This window comes from Anomaloglossus baeobatrachus, chromosome 3 (assembly GCF_048569485.1).
Source record: "Anomaloglossus baeobatrachus isolate aAnoBae1 chromosome 3, aAnoBae1.hap1, whole genome shotgun sequence".
Lineage (NCBI taxonomy): Eukaryota > Metazoa > Chordata > Amphibia > Anura > Aromobatidae > Anomaloglossus > Anomaloglossus baeobatrachus.
In genome coordinates, this window is record NC_134355.1 from 511,859,283 (window position 1) to 511,885,526 (window position 26,244).

General features: G+C 44.4%; 1 protein-coding gene across 1 annotated transcript in view; it reads left to right on the forward strand.

Annotated features, from left to right (window-relative positions):
• Positions 1-25,055, forward strand: part of C3H3orf33 (chromosome 3 C3orf33 homolog) — a 48,581-nt gene extending 23,526 nt beyond the window's left edge. Inside the window, exon 5 of the mRNA XM_075338578.1 lies at positions 22,398-25,055. Within this exon, the coding sequence (XP_075194693.1) occupies positions 22,398-22,679 (282 nt within the window). The 3' untranslated portion in view covers positions 22,680-25,055. The remainder of the gene's footprint in view (positions 1-22,397) is intronic.
• Positions 25,056-26,244: the final 1,189 nt, after the last annotated feature.

Here is a 26,244-nt window from a genome sequence, read left to right on the forward strand (position 1 = left end):
AAGGAAAAAAAATGAGGATGCTACCAAATAAAATATTCCTTTTTATTTAGACATGTTAAAAACAGCCATCTCATCTTGTGAAAGCCATTTTTCTATGCATTTCCATCACCTCTTGCGCCCTTAATCATGGATACTAGATTATAGCTGTACAGACACATTTAAAATCGTGGGCAGCCAATGAGAATGTATCAAAGGGAAAAAAAACCCAAACACCTGGATGACAATAATATATAACATATACAAATGAATATAAATCAAACAAACTATACTATAGCATTATTATAATAGCACTAGATGGTGGCCCGATTCTAGCGCATCGGGTATTCTGGAATATGTATGTAGTTTATGTAGCTTGCATCACTCCCTCAGCAACATCCACATCCAATCCGGAGGCAGCTGAGCAGAGAGGGGGGCGGGACATGCCGAGGAGGAAAGAGGAAGCAGCCGCATCTCCAGCCTGCAGGGCCAGCGAGGGGAGGGAGAAAGTACTACAGAGTATGAAAAGAGAAGAAAGTGCAAGGCTGCTGCTGGGGTGTATATAGAGGCTTTGGCTTGTGGGGCGTATATAAAGGCTGCCGGGGTGTATATATAGGCTGCTGGGATGTCTATAGAGGCTTCTGTGTGTGGCGGTGTCTGTGTGCGACGAATCAGCAAAGCGTGGTTCAAATCCCGCACCAATTCGCGGCCAGATTGCGCCTGTTGCTGATTGGTCACGGACGGCTGGGGCGACCAATCAGCAACGCGGGATATCTGTTACAGACAGAATTAGACAATTATACAGTATATATAGACTTGATGGTGGCCCGATTCTAGCGCATTGGGTATTCTAGAATATGTATGTAGTTTCTGTGTCATGTTGCTAAGGCCGCAGTCGGGTATCTACGGGGCCTGCCCGCACCACTGCCTCAGCAACACCCACATCCAATCCTGAGGCAGCTTAGCAGAGAGGTGGGCGGGACATGCCAAGGAGGCGCGACCATTCAGTGACACGGGATTTCCATTACAGACAGACAGAATTAGACAATTATATATATAGATGGTATATTGTTGAAAATTCATTCCGTTTGGTTGTTTAGTATTTAATTTTAAGATCCAATGCATTTCCCTTAGGCCTGAAACACACGTCTGCAAAAAACACGTGCGTGTCTCGCGTTCTGTTTTTCGGGTCCGTGTTCTGTTTTGGATGTTCGTTTCTCCGGTACGTGTGACATCAATCTGATGGCGTATGCTTGCCGTGCGTGCATGTTGCATGTCCGTGTATGTGTGAGATATGTACGTGTCATGTCCGTGTGCAGTCCGTGTGTCTTGAGCCGTTTCACCATTTATTAAAAAAAACAAAAAAAACAACGGACCGTACGGAAAACACACATCCGTGTCACGTACGTGCAGACACTGACCCATTGACTTCAGTGGGTCCGTGTCTGCGTGATGCCGGTGAAACGCGGACATGTCATCCATGCTAAAAAACGCACACACATACAAACCACACGGACACTTGTTCCGTGTGGCTTTACGTGTGTGTGCCTGTTACCATAGGGTTACATTGGTGCACTTGTGTTCGTGCCGCCGGTACGTGTCAAAAAGTCCCAAACACGTACCGGCGGCACGGATGTGTGTTGCAGGCCTTAAGTAGCTTTTTTTCTTCCAGTTACCTCCACGTACTGGGTGTATAACCCTCTCAACACCAAGAATCTTTAACCCTGTACCTCCTTTGTGTATATCCAGAAAGTGCTTGATAACCCCAGAATAGATGTTTTTTTATTTTTTTAAATATTATATAAATGTTCAGATATCCTTTTTTTTATTTTTCTGGTAGTGCAGCCTATATACCGCAAGCCACATGGAATACATTCCACACAGTATCAAATATTCAGAATGACAATTAAGAAACCCTTTTATATTGTGTGTTTTATTATTGGGCATGACATTTTTTTTCTGTTTAGCAGCAAGCGGGCACATATTGCAGTTTTTCCCCACAATTGAATAAATAACAACACGTTTTTTTCTGTTCTCTTGATTTAACAAAAAAGCTGGAAGAAAGGATATTTCCAATGCTATTGCCTCTTTTGTCCTTTATCTAAGCATCCAACTGAATTTTTCATCCTGATAAAGAACTGCAATATTTTTATTAATGATTTTTTTTAATATCCTTGAATTGACAGCTATACTGAGTGCTGAAAGTGGGAATCTGATTTTTTATTTATCATGTATTTTGTTATCTTTCTGGAGTAATACTTCATTCTGGTCAAGATTTTGTTGTTTTTGGTATACACTCTATGTTTTAATCTATTTGTTACAATTTTACTCTCCCTTTCAAAATCTTCATTCCTGGGGTATATACGCTTAGTCCTCAAACATTTGCCATATGGCATTGATTTTATAGTGTGATTTGGATGGCTACTTTTGGCATGTAGCACAATATTCCCACTCACTGGCTTACGATGTATGCGACTATCTATAGAGCCAGTGTGAACAATGAAGATTTTCAACGCCTCCAAAAACTCATTATATAAACAGCAAAGTGGATTTTCATAGGAATGAATTGGAAAAGTTTTTAAGTGGTTTCTGAGGAGGATTGAGTGTGAACATACCTGTACTGAGTTATTTTTCAGATGTTATTAGAGCAGAAACCCCAATTCTCCAATCAAACCTCATGTTTTTTTTAACTCCTTATGGGTTTTTGTTTCAAAAATGCCTTAAAATAAAAGCTCTGTGTGAACACATCAGAGTATGTGCACTCCACACAGAGGAGTCACACCAATGTTAATCACAGAGCAATAAACCCTTTAGTATGAGTAAACAATAGCACACAGATAAGAGAAACACAGATGCTTTTTCTTTTTTAACCGCTGCAGCATGCTGTCCTCAGCTTACATTGCAAAATCCTGGTGATAGATTCTCCTTAAGTAGCTTGCATCTGTTATTGAACTAGTTACATCATATTCCAGTCATTAGCACCAGCATGCATAATGACAATCTTGATGAAGTGTCCATCAATTTTTTTTTAAGAGTTTTGCAATTTTTAGGAGAATTTGGAGAGTTTGAGTAGGTGCAGGCTAGCGTGGCCACATAGTTTTTTCAGTCTTTTCCCTGAAACATGTTTTCTGACGCCTTCTCAGATGTCCTTTGTGGTGGCTTCGATCTATACAGTAGATGGAAGCTGCCGGATGCATGGACCGGTCAATTCTTTCCTCCACTCCATGTTTTTTGAAGCCTGAAGCAGTTATAAGAAATTACAAAATATGTTCATTATGTTTTCATTTTTTTTTTTGTGAATCAGCCTGAATAAGGTGGTGTGTATTAATGGTTCTCCTTAGATAATCTCTTTTGAGTGTTTCTTAAAAGGCGTTATCACACAAAACTCAATTATCACACAGCCAAAGGATAGCAGATAAATATCCTGATTATATTGATCATGTCAACGGGGGGGGTCTCATGTTCCATGTATGGATGAAGCAGAAGTGGGCATGGATGACCATTTCTCTATTCATAGTCTACGGGATAGATGACCACATATTTGCAGTACCACTCCTAAATATCCATAGACGAGTATAGAACAGTGATTACACATACAGCGGGTGAAAGAAGTGTAGAAAAATATCCAGCATCCAGATCAGTAGATTGGTTAAAAATCAAATTTCCTTTATTCCAAACTTCATAAAAACATAAAATTCTCCATCATGATGAAGAACGCATCACAAGGCGTGTGAGGTGGACGCGTTTCGGACAAAAAACTAGTCCTTAATCTGAGACAACACATAATACATCTGAACACATACTTATAAAAGGAACCACAGGAAGTCATGGAACAATCAAAGCTGAACAAGGCCACCTGATATGCTGAGTAATGAATCGCAGTAACCCTTACAAGACACTCAAAATTTCGTTTCTAACATTCATGCCTGTTGGAGTTCTACTTTGTAACATTAACATCCATTTTGCTTCACGGCGCAATAATAAATCATTTAAATCTCCACCTCCCCTCAGTGTCTGCACTTTCTCTATTGCATTAACTCTAAAGTGGCTCAAATCACCTCTATGTATATGCAAAAAATGACGGGAGGCGGCTGATAAACTGCGTGTGGTGGTGTGACCCACGTCATAAACGTGCTCCGATATGCGGCGTCTTAAAGTTCGTGAAGTATTCCCCACATACTGGATATTGCAATCCATACACGTTATGACATAGATCACACCAGCAGAACCGCAGTTCATCAGAGACTGAATTTTAAATTCCTTTTTTGTAACAGAGGAAACAGTTTTGTCTGTATTCCACATGAATCTGCACAGCCCACAGTTTTTCTGGCCGCATTTGAAAGACCCACAAGTGGGTAGCCAATTCCTTGCAGTTATTTCATTGCCCAGAGTGTTTTTATTTTTATTCTTTTTGGAGTGATCACTAGGGGACACCCTATTAGCGATAGTTTTATTCCTCCTAGACACGAATTTAACTCCGTTTTTTAAGATGTTTTTTAACGTGTCATCTACATATAAGATCGGCAAGAATTTTTTAATGATATTAACAATCCGATAAAAATCGGTACTGTAGCTTGTTGAAAAAACAATAGGCATATGACTTTCAGCAAGAGCAAGGGTTTTTTTGGTATTATTTCTGCTTATTTTTAAATAATCCTCTCTAGTTTTCTCATCCGTTTTTTGTTAAGCCCTCTCTATATTTTTATTGGAATAGCCCCTCTTCTTAAAGCGCTCACCAATAATCTCACATTGTTTCTCATATATATGGGGTGCAGTACATGTTCTCTTCGCCCTTATAAACTCCCCCGTGGGGATGTTAACTATTACATGGCGCGGATGACAGCTGGTTGCATGTAATAACGAATTCCCTGCTATTGTTTTCCTGAAAATATCACAGTCAATTTTCCCTTCCTCCAGGTTTGCTGTCAGTAGAATGTCCAAAAAGGGGATTGTTTGAACACTATACTGATATGTAAACCGTATATTGCATGGATTATTGTTAATGTAAAAGGCGAAGCTCTCAATGTCGGCCACTTCACCATCCCACACGATTATAACATCATCAATAAATCTCAAAAAAAGAAAAATATTGGCAGAAAAGGGATTTTTTTCCGAAAAAATATATTCCTCCTCCCACCAAGCCATGAAGATATTGACGAGAGAAGGTGAAAATCTAGAACCCATAGAACAACCTTGTACCTGTAAATAAAGATCATCCAGAAAAGAAAAAAAAATATTTTTTAACAAAAAATAAGTAACTTCAATTAAATAAGTTTGCAAATCAACTGAAAAATTACTATATTTTTGCAGGTAGATTGTTAAAGCCAAAATGCCCAGATCATGGGGGATGGAGGTGTACAAACTTTGCACATCACAAGTTAGCCAGCAAAAAGAGCTCCGCCATTTCACCTGTGAAAAATTTTTTAGAACATGCTTAGAATCCTGCACGTAACTAGGTGAGATTTTAGCTAGGGGACTCAAAAATCTCACCTAGTTACGTGCAGGATTCTAAGCATGTTCTAAAAATTTATTGATGATGTTATAATCGTGTGGGATGGTGAAGTGGCCGACATTGAGAGCTTCGCCTTTTACATTAACAATAATCCATGCAATATACGGTTTACATATCAGTATAGTGTTCAAACAATCCCCTTTTTGGACATTCTACTGACAGCAAACCTGGAGGAAGGGAAAATTGACTGTGATATTTTCAGGAAAACAATAGCAGGGAATTCGTTATTACATGCAACCAGCTGTCATCCGCGCCATGTAATAGTTAACATCCCCACGGGGGAGTTTATAAGGGCGAAGAGAACATGTACTGCACCCCATATATATGAGAAACAATGTGAGATTATTGGTGAGCGCTTTAAGAAGAGGGGCTATTCCAATAAAAATATAGAGAGAGCTAAACAAAAAACGGATGAGAAAACTAGAGAGGATTATTTAAAAATAAGCAGAAATAATACCAAAAAAACCCTTGCTCTTGCTGAAAGTCATATGCCTATTGTTTTTTCAACAAGCTACAGTACCGATTTTTATCGGATTGTTAATATCATTAAAAAATTCTTGCCGATCTTATATGTAGATGACACGTTAAAAAACATCTTAAAAAACGGAGTTAAATTCGTGTCTAGGAGGAATAAAACTATCGCTAATAGGGTGTCCCCTAGTGATCACTCCAAAAAGAATAAAAATAAAAACACTCTGGGCAATGAAATAACTGCAAGGAATTGGCTACCCACTTGTGGGTCTTTCAAATGCGGCCAGAAAAACTGTGGGCTGTGCAGATTCATGTGGAATACAGACAAAACTGTTTCCTCTGTTACAAAAAAGGAATTTAAAATTCAGTCTCTGATGAACTGCGGTTCTGCTGGTGTGATCTATGTCATAACGTGTATGGATTGCAATATCCAGTATGTGGGGAATACTTCACGAACTTTAAGACGCCGCATATCGGAGCACGTTTATGATGTGGGTCACACCACCACACGCAGTTTATCAGCCGCCTCCCGTCATTTTTTGCATATACATAGAGGTGATTTGAGCCACTTTAGAGTTAATGCAATAGAGAAAGTGCAGACACTGAGGGGAGGTGGAGATTTAAATGATTTATTATTGCGCCGTGAAGCAAAATGGATGTTAATGTTACAAAGTAGAACTCCAACAGGCATGAATGTTAGAAACGAAATTTTGAGTGTCTTGTAAGGGTTACTGCGATTCATTACTCAGCATATCAGGTGGCCTTGTTCAGCTTTGATTGTTCCATGACTTCCTGTGGTTCCTTTTATAAGTATGTGTTCAGATGTATTATGTGTTGTCTCAGATTAAGGACTAGTTTTTTGTCCGAAACGCGTCCACCTCACACGCCTTGTGATGCGTTCTTCATCATGATGGAGAATTTTATGTTTTTATGAAGTTTGGAATAAAGGAAATTTGATTTTTAACCAATCTACTGATCTGGATGCTGGATATTTTTCTACACTACGTCTTGCTGCAGAGGGATCCTGCTTTTTTTTCCGTGCACCGATCTAACATTTAGCCGTCTCCATTGGGTGAGCTGGACTTTCTCTATATACTGCAGCGGGTGAAAGAAGTATTTCATACGTCACCAATTTTCTAAGTAAATATATTTTTAAAGGTACAATTGACATTAATTTTTTAACTGATGTCAGTTAACAACCCATCTAATCCACTCAGGCGCAGAAAGCAAACCATAGATGTCCAGAAATGTAGTGATGTGTAATAATGAGAAATGACACAGGAAAAATGTATTGAACACGCTTTCTGAAATTTATTTAATATTTCGCTGAAAAGCCTTTGTTGGTGATGACAGCTTTAAGATGCCTCCTGTATGAGGAAACTAGTCGCATGCTTCACTCAGGTGTGATTTTGGGCATTCTTCCACACAAACACTCTTCCAATACTGAAGGTTCTGTGTGCGTCTTCTATGAACTGTGATCTTTAGTTCCTTCTATACATTTTTTATTACATTCAGGTTAAGTAATTGGCTGGCCCATTTTAGAAGCTTTATTTTCTCTCTCAAACTAATTGATACATTCTTTGGATGTGTGTTTGGAATCATTGTGTTGCTGAAATATCCACCGTCAATTCATCTCCATCATCCTCGTAGATGGCAAGAGATTTTTATCAAGAATATCTTGGTGCATTTGTTCATTCATCCTTCCTTCAATAATATGAAGTTTGCCAGTCCCGTATGCTGAAAAACAGCTCCACACCATGATGTTCCCACCTCCAATCTTCACTGTTGATATGGTGTTTTTGGGATGATATGCAGTGTCTTTTGGCCTCCAAATATAGTGTGTATTATGACATCCAAAAAGTTCAATTTGGTCACATCTGATCAGACTGTATTCTCCCAATACTTAACAGGCTGGTCCAAATGTTGGTGAGCAAACTTTAAACGCGCTTGAACATGCTTCTTGTTCTGCAATGGAGTCTTGCGTGGTGAGCGTGCATACAGGCCATAGGGATTGAGTGCATTGCTTTATTTTGTTTGTTTGTTTTAAATTGTACCTGCTGATTTCAAGGCTCTCCACAGGTGGTCCTTGGCTCTTGGACAACTTTTTTGATAATTCTTCAAATGATTTTCTTTCCACTTCTGGACTATGGCCCAAACAGTGCTCACTAGAATCTTCAGTAGATAAGAAATTATTTTGTAAGTAATGCCATTATTATGTTTTGCAACATTAAGATTGCAAAGGTCTTGAGACAGCTCGCTGATTTTACCCATCGTGAGATGTTTCTTCTGTGGAATCTTGGTAGTGAGAAACCTTTTTATAGGCCATCAGATGAACCAGGTGATATTATCTTTCACTAAGTGGTAGGATTACTTTCTAATTTCTCATAGATTTCTGCTGTTGCCATGACTTTCCATAGCTCTTTGCACCTCTTTTTTCATGTATTCAGTACTTTTTACCAGTGTCATTTCTCATTACACACATAACTTAATGTATGGACAGCTATGGTTTTATTTCTTTGCCTGTGTGGATTGGATGGGTTGTTACTGAAATCGGTTGAAAAAAAATTTCATATAAATAGCACCTTTAGAAATATATATACGGTTCTTAGAAAATTGGTGACTATTTCAACCACTGTATTCAAAGCTCCTTGCACACAGGGACTTTCGGGTGTTTACCTTTTGTGAGGGTTTTAGTGCTAACACTCAAAAGTCAGACATTTATCATTTGTCTTCTGGCTAAGTGATAAATATAGTTGGTGGGATTACATATTTAAGTATCTGATCGTTTTCTGTCACTCTATGTGAATTTACCCCGTAGATCAGGGGTCTCAAACTCAGCTGGGTGTATGGGCCGCATATAGAAAAAAAAAATGAGGGGGGCCGCATTATTTGCAGGACAAAGTGAACATTTTTAATGAATCCATGTTTTTTTTTCTATACATCTTGGATCACTTTTGTAAACATTTTTCGCTTGTTTATTATAACAAACGTGCACTTTTTTTGTTAAGTTTATATACAGAAAAGCATTTTTAATGTAAATAAAAAAGTCATGCTTTAGGATTTTTTTTTTTTTACATTTTATCACCTTCTTGTAATTGTTTTACAATTAGCAGCATCATATAGTAATGTTAGCCAAAATCTTGTAGTAATGTGCCCATCCGTGTGCCCTGTAGTAAGGTGCTCATCCTTGTGGTATTGTGCCCAGTAGTATAGTGCCCATCCTTGTGCCCTGTAGTATTGTGCCCAGTAATATTGTTCCAATCCTTGTAGTATTGTGCTCATCCTTGTAGTATTGTGCTCTGTAGTATTCTGCCAATTCCCGTAGTATTGTGGCCATCCCTGTAGTATTCAGCCCATCCCTGTAGTATTGTGGCCATCCCTGTAGTATTCTGGCCATCCCTGTAGTATTCTGCCCATCCCTGTAGTATTTTGCCCATCCCTGTAGTATTCTGCCCATCCCTGTAGTATTCTGCCCATCCCTGTAGTATTCTGCCCATCCCTGTAGTATTGTGGCCATCCCTGTAGTATTGTGGCCATCCCTGTAGTATTCTGCCCATCCCTGTAGTATTCTGCCCATCCCTGTAGTATTCTGCCCATCCCTGTAGTATTGTAGCCATCCCTGTAGTATTGTGGCCATCCCTGTAGTATTCTGCCCACCCTTGTAATATTCTGCCCATCCCTGTAGTATTGTGGCCATCCTTGTAGTATTCTGCCCATCCCTGTAGTATTGTGGCCATCCCTGTAGTATTGTGGCCATCCCTGTAGTATTGTGGCCATCCCTGTAGTATTCTGCCCATCCCTGTAGTATTCTGCCCATCCCTGTAGTATTCTGCCCATCCCTGTAGTATTCTGCCCATCCCTGTAGTATTGTAGCCATCCCTGTAGTATTGTGGCCATCCCTGTAGTATTCTGCCCACCCTTGTAATATTCTGCCCATCCCTGTAGTATTGTGGCCATCCTTGTAGTATTCTGCCCATCCCTGTAGTATTGTGGCCATCCCTGTAGTATTGTGCCCATCCCTGTAGTATTCTGCCCATCCCTGTAGTATTCTGCCCATCCCTGTAGTATTCTGCCCATCCCTGTAGTATTCTGCCCATCCCTGTAGTATTGTGGCCATCCCTGTAGTATTCTGCCCACCCTTGTAGTATTGTGGCCATCCCTGTAGTATTCTGCCCACCCTTTTAGTATTGTGGCCATCCCTGTAGTATTCTGCCCACCCTTGTAGTATTGTGGCCATCCCTGTAGTATTCTGCCCACCCTTGTAGTATTGTGGCCATCCCTGTAGTATTCTGCCCATCTTTTAGTAATACGCAAACAAAAAAAAAAAAATCTCCTCACCTTTCCTCCGTTCCCTGTGTGCCCACGATCAGTACTTGCAGAGTTTTGGATGCAGCATGCTTCAGCTGCGTCCAAAACCCTGCTATGTATGGTAAAAGCACAGTGGGCATGGGATTTCTAAAAATCCCATGCCCACTGTGCGTGAACGGCCCGCAGTGAAAACGGAACTGCGGTGTGGCTTCCAGAGGCCGCAGCATGTGAATTTATGCTGCGGCGTCTGAAGCGTCCTCCCTAGGCAGAGCACAGCGAGGAGACCGCAGCGGCCCGAACCCCTGATCGCAGGCACGGGCAGCTGCGGTCTCCTAAGGAGTAGACTTGCGGCCCCGCCGATCAGGACGCGCTGTGTCCAGCACGCAGCGGGTCCTGAACTTGAGCACGTACCTTACCTGCTTGTCGCGGCCCGTGATGATCGCGGCTCTGTGCTGAGGGTCGGCGCCGGCAGGAACTTCACTGCATTTGAATCCATTTGCGGTGCAGCGCAGAGGAGCTGTGTCTGGACCAATGGCTGCTGCCTGCCAATCAGATGCAAGGAAGTGACGTCGCTGTATGACGTCACCTCCTTGCATCTGATTGGCAGACAGCAGCAGCAACTGGGATAGAACTGACAGCTCCTTGGCACCGCAGATGGATTCAAATGCAGTAAAGTTCCTGCCGGCGCCGACCCTCAGTATAGAGCCGCGATTGTCACGGGGTCTGCGGGCCGCAACAAACAGCCTCAGGGGCCGCATGCGGCCCGCGGGCCGCCTGTTTGAGACCCCTGCCGTAGATGAACTATGCAGTACCACAAAGAACCCGAAGATGGTGGTAAACCCAGTCCTTTGAATATAATGATATTGAGTATACAGCGTGTAAAGCTAAAACTATATGGTCAGAACTACACACGAGGTATCAGTGGTATATTTATCCATGTGCCGACATGTTAGCTGTAACATTAATATAAAAACCTTCTTTTCTGTTAACTCACAATTACATACCATAAGTGCTTTTTGTATATTTAGTATTTTTCAGTGTAATGAGTTATTTATGTATTAATAGGCAGATAAGGGTCCGCCGACCCACAGGTTATACAAATTAGCATTTAGTCAGGGCAAAACCTGTATATCTGTGTATAGCTGGGAGTTATTCAATGGTACAGACATGTCGGCGTCACATATCTTCACTAACTCCACAATCCATTACTGTTGGTGAAATTCAGATATGGTGAAAAGTGAACACGTCTGATCTAATCCCAAACCATATAGTTATTTATAATATAATTCATATATTGATTTTCTCCAGTCTTCAGACCTGAGGTGGGGGAGGGGAGTTGTGTTTTTGGTCTTGAGTTAGGTTTGTTAGTTAATCCTAACATATATAAATGTACACATATAACTGGTTTACTGTTCCATTAGCCCATATTTGTTTTCCAGACAGAGGACTCATCTTACACATAAGGGACATAAGATTATCATATTAATAGAAGCCATAACATTACCTAAACCTGTATTTCCTGATTTTCTATACCTTGGGCTCCTTTCCTGGTGTCTCACCTGCAGCATTGGATAAATGCGTCCCCATCCATAGAACATAGAAATAACGATTTGTTTTGTGAGGCTTTGTGCCACTTTGCACATTCAGGTTGCCTTTTCATTCAGGATATGTGCACAACGTCTTTTTCAGGCTGATTATAGCCACCTGAAAAATGACTAAAAAAAGTCAATGTCAAAACAATTTGCTTTCCATATGTTGGTTTAGTAATTTTTAACCACTTCAGGTTTCATAAGTCATGTGGCGGCTAAAAGAAGCGACCTGACCATTCTTCAAGCAGCTTTCAAGTAGAATCCTATACATCTAGACTATCCTATATATAAAATAAATGAAAAAAGCCACCGTAAAAGCAGCATTGGAGACGTCAAAGAAGACACATCAGGAAAAATACATTTTCCTAAAGCATATTCTGCTTCAAAAACAATGGGAATACACTGGTATCTATATCTAGAAGACACTGTGTGCACATATTCTTAGGTCTGCGTCATACGGGACGATCTATCATGCGGCGATCGCACGAGCGATCGTACCCGCCCCCATCGTTTGTGCGACACCCGCAATTTGTTTCCCGTGTCGCACAAAGTCGTTTACCCCCGTCACACGTACCTACCATCCAAACGACCTCGCTGTGGGCGGCGAATATCCTCTTCCTGAAGGGAGCGGTACGTTCGGCGTCACAGCGACGTCACTCAGCGGCCGCCCAATAGAAGTGGAGGGGCGGAGATGAGCGGGACGTAACATCCCGCCCACCTCCTTCCTTCCGCATTGCCGGCGGGACGCAGGTAAGCTGTGTTCGTTGTTCCCGGGTGTCACACGGAGCGACGTGTGCTGCCTTGGGAAAGATGAACAACCGGATCACAGAAGGAGGACCGACATTTTGAAAATGAATGACGTGTCAACGAACAACGATAAGGTGAGTATTTTTGCTCGTTCACAGTCGTTCGGAGGTGTCACACGGTACAATATGTCGAATGATGCTGAATGTGCGTCACTTACGACGTGACCCTGGTGACATATCGCCCGATATATCGTACCATGTGACACCGGCATTAGAGGAGCAGATGATCCTGTAGAGGAAATGACGAACAGAGTTAATTTGCAAAATAGATCCTGTGTATATATGAAGCAGAGGGACCCCATTGATTATAATGGCCCCTCTAGATGCTGTTTCGTTACCTCTTAAAATAAAATTGAAAAAGCATTGTGTAGAACTTTTCGTCACTTTAAAAAGACAACTAATAAAAACCCGATAGACCTCACAATAATAAGTCCACATACTGTATTTTTCGTTTTATAAGACGCATCGGATTATTAGACACACCCCAAATATAAAGATAGAAAAGGTAAAAAAAAAAATGGGGTGCATCTTATACTCCGGTGGTGTTTTACCGTAGAAGGGGCGACAGCAGTGGTGAAGCGGGGGTCACAGGAGGCAGGGGAGGTGCTTGAGTAGGGCAATGCTACCTGCAGTGTGGCCGGCTGTCCTGGATGCTGTGCTGGCTGCTGTGCTGGCTGCTGTGTGGCCGGCTATGCTGCTGCCTGCTGTGTGGCCTGCTGTGCTTGCTGCTGTGCTGGCTGCTGTGAGGCTTGCTATGCTGGCTGTCATGTGGCCGGCTGTGCTGCTGACTGCTGTGTGGCCAGCTGTGCTGCTGACTGCTGTGTGGCCAGCTGTGCTGCTGACTGCTGTGTGGCCAGCTGTGCTGCTGACTTCTGTGTGGCCAGCTGTGCTGCTGACTTCTGTGTGGCCAGCTGTGCTGACTGCTGTGTGGCCAGCTGTGCTGACTGCTGTGTGGCCGGCTGTGCTGACTGCTGTGTGGCCGGCTGTGCTGACTGCTGTGTGGCTGGCAGTGCTGGCTGCTGTGTGGCCGGCTGTGCTGCTGACTGCTGTGTGGCCGGCTGTGTTGACTGCTGTGTGGCCAGCTGTGCTGACTGCTGTGTGGCCAGCTGTGCTGACTGCTGTGTGGCCGGCTGTGCTGACTGCTGTGTGGCCGGCTGTGCTGACTGCTGTGTGGCCAGCTGTGCTGCTGACTGCTGTGTGGCCAGCTGTGCTGCTGACTGCTGTGTGGCCTGCTGTGCTGACTGCTGTGTGGCCAGCTGTGCTGACTGCTGTGTGGCCGGCTGTGCTGACTGCTGTGTGGCCGGCTGTGCTGCTGACTGCTGTGTGGCCTGCTGTGCTGACTGCTGTGTGGCCTGCTGTGCTGACTGCTGTGTGGCCAGCTGTGCTGACTGCTGTGTGGCCGGCTGTGCTGACTGCTGTGTGGCCAGCTGTGCTGACTGCTGTGTGGCCTGCTGTGCTGACTGCTGTGTGGCCGGCTGTGCTGGCTGCTGTGTGGCCAGCTGTGCTGACTGCTGTGTGGCCGGCTGTGCTGACTGCTGTGTGGCCGGCTGTGCTGACTGCTGTGTGGCCGGCTGTGCTGACTGCTGTGTGGCCGGCTGTGCTGACTGCTGTGTGGCCGGCTGTGCTGACTGCTGTGTGGCCGGCTGTGCTGACTGCTGTGTGGCCGGCTGTGCTGGCTGCTGTGTGGCCGGCTGTGCTGGCTGCTGTGTGGCCGGCAGTGCTGGCTGTTGTGTGGCCGGCTGTGCTGGCTGCTGTGTGGCCGGCAGTGCTGGCTGCTGTGTGGCCGGCTGTGCTGGCTGCTGTGTGGCCGGCAGTGCTGGCTGCTGTGTGGCCGGCTGTGCTGGCTGCTGTGTGGCCAGCTGTGCTGGCTGTGTGGAGCAGGGCATTGTGGGGGTGAGATGCTCTGTAAGCGGTGTGAGCTTCAAATAATGCCGCCCCGAATCATCGCCTGCGCAGATTGAGCCCTTGGCTCAATGACAATCCGGGAGCTCCATCTGCGCATGCACCGACTCCTGGCAGCATTATTTGAAGATCGCACCGCCGACAGAGCATCTCACCCACCGCACCACCTTGTTCCACACAGCGCTCACCGCAATCAGCACAGCCCCGCACCGCCGACAGAGCATCTCACCTGCCGCAGCCAGCACAGCCCTGTACCGCCGACAGAACATCTCACCCGCCGCAGCCAGCGCAGCCCCACACCGCCGACAGAGCATCTCACCCTCTGCCAACAAAGCCCTGTACCGCCGACAGAGCATCTCACCTGTCTCATCTCACTGCCCTGTTCCACACAGCACACACCGCAGCCAGCACTGCGCCCTTTCTCCATTCTCCACCCCCGTCTTCAGCTACATTCGGATTTTAAGACTCACCCCTCATATTCCTCCCAAATTTTTGGGAGGAAAAGTGCGTCTTATAATCTGAAAAATACGGTACTTCTTTTTTTTTTATCAGTTATGCAATGGATCAATTTTCACATTAATTTAATTTGACAATTCCTTTGAACAGGATAAAAAGATAACCTTAGGCTGTGTCATACACAACATAAATGTTGCAGGTTTTTTCTTAGCAGAAAATTGGCATTAACACAATCTTTCACCAGTAATCTGAGAGCAGCATGATGTTTGACCAGAGACCCTGATTCCAGTGATGTGACAACTTATGTGTTTGCTTGCTGTCATTGTGATAAAATCACTATTTTCTCTGTTGAAGATCTGTCAGCTTGCTAAATACTCAACTCTGTATAACCCCACCCACACCACTGATTGGTGGAAAGCTGCCAATCGGGGGTGTGAGCGGAGTAACAACGAACAGGAGGACTGCATGGCATGAAATAAAAAGTACTCCAGTGAGACTCTCCTGCTGATAAAACTCTGATTTTATAAAAAAAAATTTGTTTAAAAGAACTGAAGTCCTCAGTGGTTGATACCTTTTAATGGCTAACTGAAAAGATGGTAATAATTGCAAGCTTTCGAGACTACTCAGGTCTCTTCATCAGGCATGGTATAACACAAAATCTGAAGAGTCACATATTTATACACAACAGGACTTAGAATAGTGCAGTAAAAAAAAAAACCAAAAAAAACAAGTTATATGAAACAGAACTATCACTATGGCAGGGGGGCAAACTGTTGTGGTCTCCTTTTTGCATTTGGATAAGAAAAATATGTCGCTGTCCAGTTGTGCGCATTTCTTCAGAAGTGTCTTTAGTTCCATAAAGATGCGGTACATTCTGGTATCCTCCATTTTGATACAAGTAAAATATATCTTTGTACCGTGCTGATTTTATAGACACTGCAAAAAACAGTTGAGTAAGTGGCACATCACTGGAATCAGGGTCTCTGCCCCTAAATAATGCTGACTTTAGATTACATAGAAAAAAAAATGGTGACAGATTTCCTTTAAAAACAGGAAATCAGGGCTCTCATGGAAAGTGTCCAAGTACTTGAACCCCTGGGCATTCCCAAATTTTCCCCTGGGACGAGAAAACAAGCTATTTACTAGATGGAAAGAGAGGGGAGTCAGGAGAATGATAGATGTTATGAATGTGGAGGACAGGAGGTGGATGACAGGTCGGGAAGTGTTGGATAAGTACAACCTTAATAGCTCACATATTATACAATATGAACAATTGAAGCTTGGAATAATAGGAGACCTTGGTGTGGTTGGAAGAGAATTGAATAAAAGTTTGATTGACGAGTTACTGGAATGCGATGTAACAAGTGTAAATGTCTCTAAAATGTATCGATTGCTAAGGGGGGTGCTTATTTCACAGGAGGATAGTTGGACATTAACAGCATGGGGGAAACAATTCAATTACATCACCTGGGGAATGAAAGACTGCCGCGACCCTCACACTCCAAGTGTGAGGGTCGCGGCAGTCTTTCATTCCCCAGGTGATGTAATTGAATTTCCTTCTTATTGTCTTATTTGCCTTTCTTGTAAAATGGTTGAATGACCGGTGCGTCTCTGTGCTATCTGTGCTTTTTTTCTATACCATCAGGCATTCATGCCTGGGATTTTTGGTGGGAACTTTTTATCCACACATTTTTCTATCCCTACCTATGGGTATGCAATTTTGGACGGGGTATTAACCAGTAATGGATAAATTAGTGTGGAATATATTATACTATTATTAGCACAGATGGAATTACTGAGTCGCACCTGCCTTCAACGATTGATTATTGTTTTGGCTCTGGACTAGTATACATCTACCTGGTGGGCTTTGATGTGTATTTTGTAAAATTCTAGAAAAAGTCCTGGTCTATTTATAAGAACTAAATATATTAACTGCCCGTGTCTCTCTATCTATTGCCGGTACCTTGTATGCTATATTTTAGTGTTTTTACTGTAAAATTGAATAAAGATTGATTTTTTAGTATTTTGGTCACTCCTTTATTTGGCCATTCACTCATGTCCAAATTGTGTTTAAAGTATGTAGTTTGGAGTGCTATACGCTGAAATTTGTTGGATATGTGGTTACTAATTCCATGTAGAACACCATAATGGGACAGGTGGGGTTTCGGAGCGGAAGATAACACTTCTTGCCTTATTTTATACAAATTCTATCTGTTTTGCCTAGTTTTGAAAAGAGTGGAAAGCCCCATTATATATTATTGTCTGGGGTAGACATGTGCACAGAAAGATTAGCAAGGCTGCCCGTATCTTTTATGACAACTTAAAAATTAATGTTTGTCACTTTTGCACTTGGGTGTCACTGGAAAACGTACACTTTTGCTTTTGTAGGCTCTTTGTTTCCTGCACATTCAACTTTGATGTTATCTGTGGTCAGGCCCAGAATAAGGTTGGTGGGGGCCCCTGGGCAGAAAATCTGGTGGGGGCCCCATAACGTTAACATTTTTAGCCATAACAGTAGAGCGCGAACTGTAGCATTTAGATATAAATTCAATGAACATTTATCTTACCCTGTTCTGCCACATTCAGATTTACAGTACTACAATACAGATACAGTCCAGGATCACTCACAGCAGTCACATATACACACTGTACAATACAAATACAGTCCAGGATAACTCACAGCCATCACTTATACACACAGTACAATACAGATACAGTCCAGGATCACTCACAGCAGTCACATATACACACTGTACAATACAGATACAGTCCAGGATCACTCACAGCACAGTCACATCTACACACACAAAGTAGAGTTACTCACATATTTTTTATTGATCCCAATGTTAAGGCAGCCAGGGCCGGCTCCAGGTTTTTGTAGCCTCCGGGTGAAAGAGTCTCAGTGGACCCCATCCACACACATACACGCACAAACACATACAGGCATATGTACATATACATATTTGAAGACAAATTCAGAAAAGTACATATAAACAGACAAATATATGCACAGTCATATACACTGACATACATGCAGACACAGACGCATTAGGGCTCGTGCGTACGTTGCGTAATTCCATGCATTTACGCTGCCTATTGCACTGCAGTGTAAATGCATGCGTCCTGCGTCCCCTGCACAATCTATGTAGATTGTGCATGATATGTGCGCACGTTGCTTTTATGAACGCAGCGATTTGGGTGCTAAAATGTTGACCCAAATCTGTGCGTTCATAAAATGAGCATGTCAATTATTCCGTGCGCTATGGATGCAGCTCCCACTGTGTGTATGGTGGGTGCAGCAGCCAGAGCGCATGAAATCGGCTTTTTTTGTACAGAAAAACTGCATCCATTATACAGTGTTTCTGCAGAGATTTGACGCGGACATGTGCTGTCAAATCGCTGCAGAATATTCAGCAGTCACCTGCGCATGAGCCCTTACAGGTATTAATATGGGGAAGTCGCCAGCAGCCTCACTCACCTCTCCCGCTTGTTTCCGTCCAGCTCCTTCAGGACATGTGGCTGTATTTCACGATGGCTGTCACTAACAGACATGACTGCACACTGACAGCACTGCTGTATATACATCACAGGAGGGGCTGGGGGGTACAATATATACATTACAGGAGGGGCAGGGGGCATAGACGTTACTGGAGTGGCAAACAGCTCTGGTGGTGTACTCATTACTGGAATGGGTGACATAGCACTCTGGGGAACCCATATAGTTCTGGGGGGGGCCACACAGACTGCTCTAATTCATATATACACACACAGTACTGCTTCTTACACACACAGCTCTGACACACACACAGCTCTGACACACACACACACACACACAAATACAATGCACCCCCCATTACTCAATACACACACACACAATACAATGCACCCCCTATCACCCGCTACACACACACACACACAATGCACCCCCCCATCACCCCCTACACACATACACACAAATACAATGCACCCCCCATTACTCCCTACACACACACAATGCACCCCCCATCACCCCCTACACACACACACACACAAAATACAATGCACCCCACATCACCCCCTATACATACACACACACACAATGCACCCCCTATCAACCCCTACACACACACACACAAATACAATGCACCCCCATTACTCCACACACACACACACACACAATGCACCCACCCATCACCCCCTACACACACACACACAAAATGCTACCCCCCATCACCCCCTACACACACACACACACACACACACACAATGCACCCACCCATCACCCCCTACACACACACACACAATGCTTCCCCCCATCACCCCTACACACACACACACACAGACACACACAATGCACCCCCCATCACCCCCTACACACAAAACAATGCACCCCCCATCACCTCCTACACACACTGCACCCATCACACCCTACACACACACACAAGGCACCCACCCATCACCCCCCTACACACACACACACACACAATGCTTCCCCCCATCACCCCTACACACACACACACAGACACACACAATGCACCCCCCATCACCCCCTACACACAAAACAATGCACCCCCCATCACCTCCTACACACACTGCACCCATCACACCCTACACACACACACAAGGCACCCACCCATCACCCCTACACACACACACACAATACAATGCACCCCCATCACCCCCTACACACACACAAAATACAATGCACTCCCATCACCCCCTACACACACACACACAATGCACCCCCCCATCAACTCCTACACACACACACACACACACACACAATGCACCCCCCATCACCCCCTACACACTCACACAGTGCACCCCCCATCACCACCCCCCCAACACACACACACAATGCACCCCCCCCATTACCCTCTCCCCACACTCAATACAATGCACCCTCCATTACCCCTCCCCCACACACAATACAATACACCCCCATTACCCCTCCCCCACACACAATACAATCCAACCCTCATCACCCCCTACACACACAAATTACACTGTCCGATCACTTCACCCTCCTTCCCCCCCTCCCTCGGAATACAGTACTCCCCCTCTGCCTGTCACAAATGTCACAAAGCTGTGTTCCTTCACAAATGTTCCCCGTTATGTGTCCTCAGCCCCTCCCCACTCATCCCCATTAATTAAACCTGTCTCTTCGGCTCCTCCATGGAGCGCTTATCGCTTCCTGATGTCCCCTGTGTGGCGCCTGCAGCACTGTGATTACGTTAGCAAGGTGCTGATCTCATCACGTTGCTGCACGTCGGGGGCGGGGCCCAGTCCCGGTGCACTGTTCAAATGTATTTACGTCTGAAAGACGCAAATACATTTGAATAGGAAGGAGAAAGCTGCGGTCACTGGCATCGGCTCTGCTGCGCTCCTCTGCAGTGTGTACATGCCGGGCACACAGCAGCACACAGTAGAGCCGGCACAGCACAGCGCGCTGCCTCCTGCTGCAGCTAGTGTGTCGGGCATGCATGCACACACTGCGGAGGAGCGCGGCGGTGACAGCAGATACAGCGGCCCACTACACTGTACCCCTGCTTCTAGAGGGGGGGGCAGCTGCCCCCGCCCCTCTCTGTGTACGCCCATGATGGCCGCAGCACATAGGGAGTTTATTGGCACACCTCTGACCCCGGAAGTGCAAGCGCTGGTACTTCCGGGGTCAATATCAGCGTCCTGTGCCTGCAGTTTGCTTTTGCGTCTTAAATACGCAGATACAAATAAATGGCTGTGCGCCGCCTCCCCCCCCTCCCGAAAACACAGCTGATTTATTAAACTGTCTTTATGGAGGGGGAGAGGGTGTGAAGAAAAAAAAATGCTGACAGGTGCCTAGTGGCAAGTATGGCCCTGGTGGTGGGGCCCCCTTAGAAGCTCTTTTGGTGGGGGCCCCGGGGCTGGAGCCCCGCCTGCCCCGCCTATAATCCAGCCCTGTCTGTGGTCATAAATCAGCAGAGAGGAGCTCAGAAAAAGACAGATACAAAGAATTACAATGTTTCCTGTCAATGCAAGCTGACTGATGGATTCTGAGAACTCATTCTGCAGCTAGCAATATTGCAACACATAGGCTCTGGAAGGCAAACTGCATTTTTATTTATTTATTATTTTTTAAGAAACCCCAGTTGCAAAGATATTCTTTTAGCCCCAAAAACATGCATTTAAGGCAAAAAAAGAAAATTGTACCCCACCCTTGACAACCCATTTAACAAAGGAAATAGGAGGAAAGACAAGTCATCTGAAAAGGATCCAAAAAGTCAATGAAAACATGTTTGCTTGTTTGTAACAAATTGCTTTTTGTGTCTTATTTTCACATATTTATTGAGATGCTAGTCACTACTTACAGGTAGTATGGATGAAAGAGTAGTCAGGAAAGCTAGAGTCTGGTAAAAGGAGGACACGTATGAGCACAATGAGTAAGCAAAGGCATAGTCAGGGTAATAGCCGAGGGTCAGAAATCCAGGAGAGCATATAATAGGTTCAGAGAGAAAACAGAGACGTGGTCAGAAAATGGTCCGAGGTCAGAAGGCAGGAGGTCACGACAGGATAAGGGAGAGGGCAGAGAGAAATCAAATAACAGTCCAGGGTCAGAAAACTAACAGAGACACAAGCCAACAGTACAACTGCAGAACCAGAGAATACAACTGGCAAGGTTCTGGGCGAGCATGCTCAGTAAAGAAAAATACCTGAGAGATCAGAACCAACAGAAAATCCTGCGCTGTCAATCAGGCTGCTAGCTAGTAATAGAGGAAAGCGCAGCAGAGCAACTCTAAAAGCAAAATTCTCTGCATAGAGGAATTGTGACATTTATCTTCTCATGTAAAAGGACCTTTAGGTGTAAAGGCCACAAGTGTATTAAAAATCAAAACGTACCACTTTGAGGTTTTATTATTAATCACCAAAAAATTTACTTATTAGTAGTTTAAGCAGGTTTTATCTACAGACGCCATTTTAAGTGAAAAACCCAAGAGAATTGAGTTCCATATAGGACATAGTATAGTATCAAATGCACTGGCTGTCATAGGACTCCACTGGCAAATGTAGAGCAATCGGAAAAACTGACCATGAAGCCCACGTAGAAAAATTATTTGTAAGACGTTATTTTATTGAGGATACAAAAACAGACACATAAAAATTACTTCAGGCTCCCAACCACTGTGGGTTATTTGTATCCTGCCCCTTTTGTAAAAAAAAAAAAATAAAATAAAAATTTAGACGCCATGTTAGTACAGAATTGGCAGAGAATATTATTATGGTGCCGATTTATTCCCTGTCATTCTATTTCCAAAAAAATGAGTCTGTGCTGAATCCAAAAATATGCAGGGGCGTCAGTGATAATATGTGTAATTGTAAAGCTTCAGAAATGAATATTCTAATTTTTCGGACTCTTTACAGGGAGGTTTCATCAATGACTGTCTGAATGTGCTGCTGCTACGGGAAGGGTTAGGAAGAACGGCTCATATTCGGGGCATAAATCAGGGGCCAGGACAGCACTTGGCATTTTACAAAAGACTACTACAAGCGGAAATCAAAGCACAGAAGGGACGGCAAGGTCTCTGGAAAGAAGAGAGTCAGCTGAACACACTGAATAAAAGAATTCTCAATAACCGTTTTATTCAGCAAATGAAGCAATTTGTTAATTTGATGACTAAGTACTGGAAAAAGTGGAGGCTCTGAATATTGAAATCTTTCCTGGTATGCCGGTCTTGTATTTCTGTATGAAGCCCAGTGGCACTGGATGGATGGATAACTGCAATCGGACATCTGCAGAAAAGCAGCAGACGTTCCTGCCTTGTACTATATAGCCCTGATCGGTACATCCAGGGATGGAGTCGCCGACTGTGTGTCTGTGAAGGGTTTCACTTTGATTGTGATCATCAATATCACATTTTTTCTCCGAGTCGGTGATGCTTGTTTTTTCCAGGTCATGGCATGGTGTTTGTCACTTTTTGGGATGTCATGTTTTACATAGAGCTGCTGTGTTTTTGATTCTTCCTGGTAATTGGCCTTTAAAAATGCGCTTTACATGCGGATATCCCACCTCTAGTGCATTGCTATGGCGAAAATATACATATGAAATTCAGCATACCTGCAAGAGAAATTGTCATGTTACAGAATACGCACACGTAAAAACAAGCACAAAGGGCATCAGATTTCTCTAAATCCCATTCTCTTTCCTGTAATTCTCAGGCGCGGTGTTTTTTGACCATCGAAAATATACAGTCAAAATCTGATTTTGGGAACTTAACCTAAAGGTACATTTCCACTACATAAGTACCAAGAAGAAGGGTTCCTGTGTAAATAGGACTGCGCCGACGAGAATAATGGCAGCTCACGCATGCCGGACAGTCTATTATTGTTTATTCAGTGCCCTTATTAAGGTAAAACCCTATTCAGACAGCGTACTAATATGAACAACTGCGAATTGATAAACTTACCCTAATTCAGACACCGGACAAACCCTTAGATCACTTCACTCCTACATATAATGTAATGCAACATTTCTGAGGTTCAGGATCATAAAAATATTTTAAACACTTGGTCAACTACACCGCATAGTGGCCACACATCGACGTGACCCCTGGACTCTGTGACCGTTATGTGACCACCGGGCTCCATGATCTCTGAGATCCGGTGATGTCATGTTAACTTCCAATTGACTCAGCATCACTGAGGTTGGCCCCAATCTCCCTGAGTGAGTGGGCTTTGGGCGGAGTTTCACAGCCCAGTATGTTGTGCGCCCTCTCCTTCACTGTAGAGCTCCGCAGGCAGGAGTGCTGCTGGGTTGTGACGAGCAGTGAAACTCCGCCGACAGCCCAGTCACTCGGGGAGACTGGTGCCAGCCACGGTGATGTCAAGTCAACTGGAAGTTGACATGACATCACCGGATCCCAGAGGTCACATAGCCCAGGGGTCACGTGATGAGGATGGGCGGACTGCAATAGCGCCACTCAGAGACATAATTGACTACACAAGGTATTTGAGAAAAGCCTTCTTTATAAGCTTTACATCGATGTGGCCACTGTGCTGTATAGTGGATCACCTCTTTAAACCTGTATAATTCTTCTCCTTCTACATTGGTGAACTTACTTCATTTCTCAGACTTTCAGCTTAGGCCGGCTTTGCACATTACGACATCGCATGCCGATGCTGCGATGTCGAGTGTGATAGTACCCGCCCCCGTCATACATGCGATATCTTGTGATAGCTGCCGTAGCGAACATTATCGCTATGGCAGCTTCACATGCACTAACCTGTCCTGCGACGTCGCTCTGGCCGGCGAACCGCCTCCTTCCTAAGGGGGCGGGCTGTGCGGCGTCATAGCGATGGCAGGCGGCCAATAGGAGCAGAGGGGCAGAGATGAGCGTGACGTAAACATCCCGCCCACCTCCTTCCTTCTCATAGCAGGCGGGACGCAGGTAAGGAGATGTTCCTCGCTCCTGCGGCTTTAGGCTATGTGCGCACGTTGCGTACAGTTCACTGCAGAAATTTCTGCAGCGATCTGAAGAGCACATGTGCGCTTCTAATCGCTGCAGAAAATGTCCGTAGTGAAGCCGATTCCATGCGCTCTGCCTGCAGCTCCTCCCATAGACAGAGCAGGAGCTGCCGGCAAAGCGCAGGAAAGTAGTGACATGTCACTTCTTTTTACGCAGCGCTTCGGCAGTAGCCGAAGCGCTGCGCTCTAAAGCGCCACGTGCGCACGGCCCCTGCACAATCTCCATAGACTGTGCAGGGGACGCAGGACGCATGCAGTTACGCTGCGCTACAAAGCGCAGCGTAACTGCATGTATTTGCGCAACGTGCGCACATAGCCTTACACACAGTGATGTGTGCTGCCGCAGGAACGAGGAACAACATCGTACCTGTCACTGCACCGGCATTATGGAAATGTCGGAGAATACACCGATGATACGATAACGAAGCTTTTGCGCTCGTTCATCGTATCAAAAAGGTTTTACACACTACGACATCGCAAGTGACGCCAGATGTGCGTCACTTTCCATTTGAAAATGGGGGGGAAGCCAGCACTGCTTATGAGTGGGATGCAATTATGATGAGATAAAAAGTGTAACATTCACAAATTCATTCCTACTGTATCAATTCAATGAGATTTTTAGCAAATAATTGATCAATGATTTGAGCCCCCCTGCCCCGTCACGGCAAATCTCTATATATAATTGCATCCCACTCATAAGCAGTGCTGGCTTCCCCCCCATTTTCTCGTATACTGGTCAAGTGGCTGACCACCACTATGCCGTGCACGCCCAGTGTGGTTTGCAAATTCCTTCTGTCGCCATCAAAAAGCATGTTGGTGCCTGTTCACACACAGCCACCGCCTCCTGCTCCATAGGCATTAGTACATAAGCACCACCTGCCTGGGGCTGTTCCGCCCTTCATCCATGTCTGCAGGTCTGACACTGTGGGGGCTAGTTCAGACATTGTGCTAGTGGCAGGCACCTGGACTGCCTCTCTACTCGCAGTTGTCAGCCCTTGCAGCATGGGAGCGGTTCTGACACTTCTCAGGTAGGTGGTGTTCCTATATGGTCCTGCACATCACACGAGACCACATGGTACACATGTATATTATATACTGTAGTGTAGGGACCCCCCTTATAGAGATTTGCCGTGACGGGGCAGGGGGGCTCAAATCATTGATCAATTATTTGCTAAAAATCTCATTGAATTGATACAGTAGGAATGAATTTGTGAATGTTACACTTTTTATCCCGTCATAATTGCATCCCACTCATAAGCAGTGCTGGCTTCCCCCCCACTTTCCATTTGACCCCACCGAAATCGCACCTGCGATGTCGTAGTGTGCAAAGCCGGCCTTAAAGTTCGTTTATTTCTAACATTCCTATTTTCTTATTCAGAAAGTATAAACGCTATCTTGTGATTGCTACTATAAGTGATGCATTAGTGGGGGCATTTATTAAAACCATCCCAAGATGCTTGAATTTTGAAAAGTTGAAGAAAACATTGTAAATTTCTAAATAAAATTTGTAAAAAAAAATAATAAATTTGTTGGAAATCGGCACATTTTTTCCCTGGACATGCATGTACCATAACATTTGCTCCTAAAATGACACCGGCTATTTCAATGATTTTTTTTTCTTTTCTCCACTAAAGGCCCAGTCACGCTAAACAACTTACCAGCGATCCCAACAACGATACAAACTGATAGGGATCGCTGATAAGTTGCTAGGAGGTCGCTGGTGAGATGTCACACTAAGCGACGCTC